General features: G+C 36.3%; 1 protein-coding gene across 1 annotated transcript; it reads left to right on the plus strand.

Annotated features, from left to right (window-relative positions):
* Window positions 1-231: 231 nt before the first annotated feature.
* LOC104793114 (vacuolar-sorting receptor 3) lies at window positions 232-5,969 on the plus strand. Its single transcript, XM_010519413.3, has 12 exons — window positions 232-1,772; window positions 2,414-3,106; window positions 3,223-3,311; window positions 3,422-3,491; window positions 3,565-3,648; window positions 4,099-4,175; window positions 4,240-4,321; window positions 4,714-4,796; window positions 4,867-4,933; window positions 5,022-5,150; window positions 5,243-5,352; window positions 5,556-5,969. Exons 1-12 carry the CDS (start codon window positions 1,475-1,477, stop codon window positions 5,652-5,654), a joined length of 1,881 nt encoding a protein of 626 aa, XP_010517715.2. The 5' UTR covers window positions 232-1,474; the 3' UTR covers window positions 5,655-5,969.

Raw genomic sequence — 5,969 nt, forward strand, 5'->3', positions numbered from 1 at the left:
CAATGAATATTTAAAATAGTATATTTTATGAAAAAACCAAAAAAATATTGATTAGTTGGAGGATGATGTGGAGGAAGGAGAAGATAGAAAAGTTAACTTTATATAGATAGATTTATTGATTATTTGGTGGGATGGCATCTTAAAATGTGAAAAATGTAAAGAAAGAAAAACACTTTTCACTCAAACCATTATATATATTAAGCATGTCCAAAGAGATGTAAATGAGAAAAAACAAAAGCATGATTGATACACCAAATCTCATGTGAAGCAAAAATGTATAATGTACAGTAGTACAGTAGTGTGAAGATAGTCATGATAAGCATATATATATATATATTGTAGTAGTTTAGAAGAGATCAATAATCAACAAATACAACCGTGCAATAAATTTTACATCAATGCGAAACTACCTATCTTATACGAAGATAACACAAATTGCATTGCTTATACATAGGAATGAAACATATACAATCTCTCTGCATCATAAAAAATGATTTTTTAGAATTTTATTTTATATCACAAAAGTTAATTTTCTGTAAACTTTTATCAATTAATGATAGATTATTACAATTTTCAAAAATCATTAATTTAAAGTTCTAAAATTTGTCGAATTACTAGCGGTTAATAATTATGATAAATATGTTATTATAAATAAATAATGCATTTATAGCTAACCATTAAATGTTTTTTTCTTTATGTAAAAGTCTTAGAAAATCATCTTATGTGATAGTATAAAACTGATCAAATTTAAACATGTACTTTTAGATAATTATCTTAAAACATTAAAGCAAAACATGTGTTGATTGTGTGACGTTTTTTTGGTTATAAAAAGAAAGAAATATTATTAATTCAAAAAAAAACTTTAAAGAGTAAGATATTAGATATAATAGCTTTATGTAAAGGAAAAAAAGAAAAAAAAAATATGTGAATGTTGAGTTTTGTTTCCAAAAATTTCTTAAAACACTACATAAAACATGCTCAATCTAGTTTACAAAAAAAAATGTGGCATGTGTTTGATTATTTTTGGCAAAGCATAAGGCACTGCTCTAGTTACCAAGGGCAATATTCATGAAAGCATCCTTATTTCGTCATGGATGAGAGCTATAACAAAAACTTGGTTTATGTTTTTATATATATAATATATATTTTATCTAAGGAAAAAATGATAATTCTTTTTACTTTTCTTTACCTTGATGATATATACTGTATTATTATTATTATAAAAATAAAGATTTGTTTCGTCTTCAATATGTGTTTGACTTTGACATATGTGTCATCCATTTGTATAGTCTTTTCCGAGTCACACCCGAACCGTTGAACCAACCCGGGTTTTATTTATTTCCTCTCTGTTGCTCGAGAAACACTCGTCGCGTCGTCAAGTCCTTTATTATACCTTCAGAGAACTTCAAAACTCAATCGTTGTGCTTATACGCACCTTTGAATTTGTTGGTGTTTTGAGACGGACATCTCGAAGATGATGAAGCAGCTCCTGTGTTTTCTCCCATGGCTGCTTCTCTCCCTCTTGGTGATGACCGAGGCCCGATTCGTGGTGGAGAATAACAGTTTGTCGGTAACTTCGCCGGAAAGTATAAAGGGAACTCATGACAGTGCAATTGGAAACTTTGGGATTCCTCAGTACGGTGGAAGTATGGCTGGTACGGTGGTTTATCCCAGAGAGAATCATAAATCGTGTAAAGAGTTTAGCGATTTCTCGATTTCGTTCAAGTCTCAGCCTGGTGCTTTACCTATTTTCCTCTTGGTTGATCGTGGAGGTACATATGTATGCACATTTGAATTTGATGGTCCTCCTCCTAGGGTTCTTGCATTACTCAGTTTCCGATTGATTTAAGTCACATATTTGATATTTGTGTTTTACAGATCTTACAGTTGAATGTTAGATTTAGTGCTTTTGTGTTATTGAAGTTTTAGTGGAAGCCCGCCGAGGTTAAGTGTTTTCATCAGTAAGAGATTTTAGTTGTCAAGTTCGCTGAGAATTTACTGCCTTTCTTCTTTATTGGTTCGTCGTTGAGTTGAGTATGTATGTGCTGATGATATTGTCTCACCTTTATTGTTCTGCATAATCGACTAATCGTAACTTACTTAGCCTAAGATGGTGTATATTTCCTTATTCGGTTTCTAATTAGGATTTTGTTGGTTTTCTAATTAATGGAGTCAGTTGTCTTATATTTAACTTCTGGCTTTATCTTTGAAGATCTTACAACTGATACTGATGTTAGATTTAGGCCACTCTATTTAAAGTTAGATTGGGATCATTGTGTTTAATACACCCAAGATTAGAGATTTTAGTCTTTAGGGTGTGATGGTTATTTTATCTTACTTTGACTGTTCTGCATAATCAATCATATCTTAACTTACTTAGCCTAATGATGGGAAGTTATGTGTTGTTGTGTAGATTGTTTTTTCGCTTTAAAGGTCTGGAATGCACAGAAAGCCGGTGCTTCTGCTGTTCTTGTGGCAGACAATGTTGATGAACCTTTGATTACCATGGATACACCTGAAGAGGATGTTTCTTCTGCTAAGTACATTGAGAATATCACCATACCTTCTGCTCTTGTTACCAAAAGTTTCGGTGAAAAGCTGAAGAAAGCCATTAGTGGAGGGGATATGGTCAACTTGAATCTCGACTGGAGAGAGGCTGTTCCGCACCCTGATGACCGTGTTGAGTATGAATTGTGGACCAACAGCAACGATGAATGTGGGGTTAAGTGCGACATGTTGATGGAATTCGTCAAGGATTTCAAGGGTGCCGCTCAGATTCTGGAGAAAGGAGGTTTCACGCAGTTTAGACCTCACTACATAACCTGGTATTGCCCTCACACTTTCACTCTGAGCCGGCAGTGCAAGTCTCAGTGTATCAACAAGGGAAGGTATTGCGCTCCTGATCCAGAACAGGACTTCAGCTCAGGATATGATGGAAAAGACGTTGTTGTCGAAAATTTGAGACAACTTTGTGTTTACAAGGTGGCGAATGAAACTGGGAAACCCTGGGTCTGGTGGGATTATGTCACTGATTTCCAGATCAGATGTCCCATGAAGGAAAAGAAATACAACAAAGATTGTGCTGATTCTGTTATCAAATCTCTTGGTGAGTGTTTCTTTCATAGGAAGCAAAAATCCCCCCTTTTTTGTTATGGGATAATAATGCTTACAAGTCGGGTAAGTTATGATAGTTCAGATCAATTATTTTCTATGTCTGTACAGGAATTGATAGTAGAAAACTTGACAAATGTATGGGAGACCCTGATGCTGACATGGACAATCCAGTTCTAAAGGAAGAACAAGATGCTCAAGTATGACAAACTTTACTTATGTCTTTTTTTACGTCTGAATTTTTCTGCAGGCATGTCAATGTTATGTTCTTTTAGGAACCTGTTTGAGATTTACATAATATATTATGTAGGTTGGCAAGGGTTCAAGGGGGGATGTTACCATATTGCCTACCTTGGTTGTCAACAACAGACAGTACCGAGGTTTGTCTTGCAGAGTTGAACTTAAGACTTCAATACATGTAGTTTAGCTTGTTATAAAAGTGTTCCCTTGCAGGCAAGTTGGAGAAGAGTGCAGTACTCAAGGCTCTATGCTCTGGTTTTGAGGAGACCACTGAACCAGCTATATGTCTCAGCACAGGTATAATATTGTTGGTCTTGACTATTTGTAGGCATTTCTGATTGTACTCATTCTCACCTGATAACCTTTACCTGTGTACCCATCGGAATATGTTTGGCTGTATCGCGTAATCTTTGTTGGTTTAAGTGTCTGGAATCCCACCCCACCAAATTTGTGAAATACCTGACCCATACCCGAGCAATAGTTATCTTCAATGGGGAATTAATTTATAGATTCCCACATCTGCCTGTGCTTGTACCCAAACTATCTGATCCTAATTATCCAACCCAATACTGATATACACACCTCTATGTTTTGACCAGGATTTGTCTGTTAATATTATAAAGTTGAGTTTTGATGACCCATGCTCGACATCAAATAAATGTTTGGAACGTATTGTGAACTAAAATAGTGATCAGATCTTCTAACACTTATTGTGAAAATTGAATTTTTCTTCTGTTACAATTGCAGAGGTGGAGTCAAACGAGTGCTTAGATAACAATGGCGGTTGTTGGCAAGATAAATCAGCCAACATAACTGCTTGCAAGGTAGATGTGAAATTGCTTGGAATAGTTTCTGTGATATCATTATTAATCTGTTTGATCTGTGTAGGATACATTTCGCGGAAGGGTATGCGAGTGTCCTACAGTTGATGGTGTGCGATTCAAAGGGGATGGTTACAGCCACTGTGAACGTGAGTGTTCATGTCATATTTTGACTAGTTCTTATAATTTTATCAGGCTTGTATTATTTAGTAGCATTCTAAATATGGCAACAATGCAACATAATAGTCTAGTTACTTGCACAGCGACATTTGGTGAACGTCTTTTAGCAGCTCTGTATAACTCTTAGATTGTGAATTGTAAAGAAAGTTTCAGTATACCCTCTTAGATTTTAAATAGCTCACATTTTCCTGTTGTTATTTAAAATGTAAAGTTGGTTTCAGTCTCACGAAAGCTTTGAACTGTTATTCCATCTTTCCCATCATACTATCTGAGATAGATGATGTGTGTGTTTATGCCCTTTTTTGTGCGTCTGTAATGTTGTTTTGTCCCATTTCATATCTAATTGGTTTATGCATTGCAGCAAGCGGGCCTGGGAGATGCACAATCAACAATGGAGGTTGCTGGCATGAAGAGAGAGATGGACATGCGTTCTCTGCTTGTGTGGTTAGTGTTTATTCTTCACTCTGCTTCACCTGTAAGCATATTCTCATGTCTCAACTTGTAATGCCTTCAGGACAAGGACATTGTTAAGTGTCAGTGTCCTCCGGGATTCAAAGGAGATGGTATTAAAAAGTGTGAAGGTTAGACCCTCTTTTAAACTAGGGTTACCGTACTTCTTTGTGCTACTGCTAATCATCTAGTTAAGGATTTCCGTGCTTCCTTCACCAGACATTAATGAGTGCAAAGAGAAGAAAGCCTGTCAGTGCCCGGAATGTAGCTGCAAGAACACCTGGGGAAGCTTTGAGTGCTCTTGTAGTGGGGACCTTCTCTACATGAGAGACCATGACACTTGCATCAGTGAGTTTTCATGAACTAGGATTTCTACACTTCTATTAATATTCTCATGCATACAAATAACTTGTACTGTTTTTTTTTTGGTTTAAATTTAGGCAAGACGGGTGCACAAGTGAGATCAGCTTGGGCAGCCGTTTGGCTTATTATGTTATCACTGGGACTTGCAGCTGGTGGGGCGTACCTCGTTTACAAATATAGGTTAAGGGTAAGCTTTTTCAGTTCATCCTTCATCTCTTTTGTCTGCTGTGTTAAAAAGCAAAGATTAATCTTCGTTTTATTGTGGCCTGAGATGTCTATTTAAACATAGTTATACTATAACCTCATATTTACTTCTTTGGACCTTAACACAGTTGCCATTTCCGTTGCTTGGGGAAACAGTTGTAACCTTTCTATGTTCTGGTTTTACAGCAATACATGGACTCAGAGATCAGAGCCATAATGGCACAGTACATGCCACTGGACAGCCAACCGGAGGTCCAAAACCATGTGAATGATGAACGCGCCTGAGAGAATCTATTTATTCCCGGGAAAGGACCCAAGGTGACACGTTCTTTTGATTGATGTGGCCCTTAACGCCGGTGTTTTTTCGCCTCTGTATCTTTGTAACTCTCTTACCAAACAGTGTATTTTTGCATACAAAAGAGGTTCTAGTAACTTCGTCGTTTTTTTCACTTCTGTCCATGGGACTTTTGTAATAGGAATACTCTGATGTAGCTTCTGAGAACTAGACAAGAGATAGAGAGAGTGAATAGTTTAAAAGTTCATGACATGTTGCCAATTTCTCATCTTACGTTGTCCAATCAATATATACAAATTGTTGTT

Source organism: Camelina sativa, chromosome 1 (assembly GCF_030686135.1).
Source record: "Camelina sativa cultivar CO46 ecotype springtype chromosome 1, ASM3068613v1".
Taxonomy (NCBI): Eukaryota; Viridiplantae; Streptophyta; class Magnoliopsida; order Brassicales; family Brassicaceae; genus Camelina; species Camelina sativa.

Bases quoted from the DNA above. Each gene is read 5' to 3' on its own strand.
- LOC104793114 (XM_010519413.3), top strand. From the start codon at position 1,475: ATGATGAAGCAGCTCCTGTGTTTTCTCCCATGGCTGCTTCTCTCCCTC. The intron at 3,107-3,222 runs GTGAGTGTTTCT...ATGTCTGTACAG, and splicing joins TTCTGTTATCAAATCTCTTG to GAATTGATAGTAGAAAACTT. The intron at 4,176-4,239 runs GTAGATGTGAAA...TGATCTGTGTAG, and splicing joins CCAACATAACTGCTTGCAAG to GATACATTTCGCGGAAGGGT.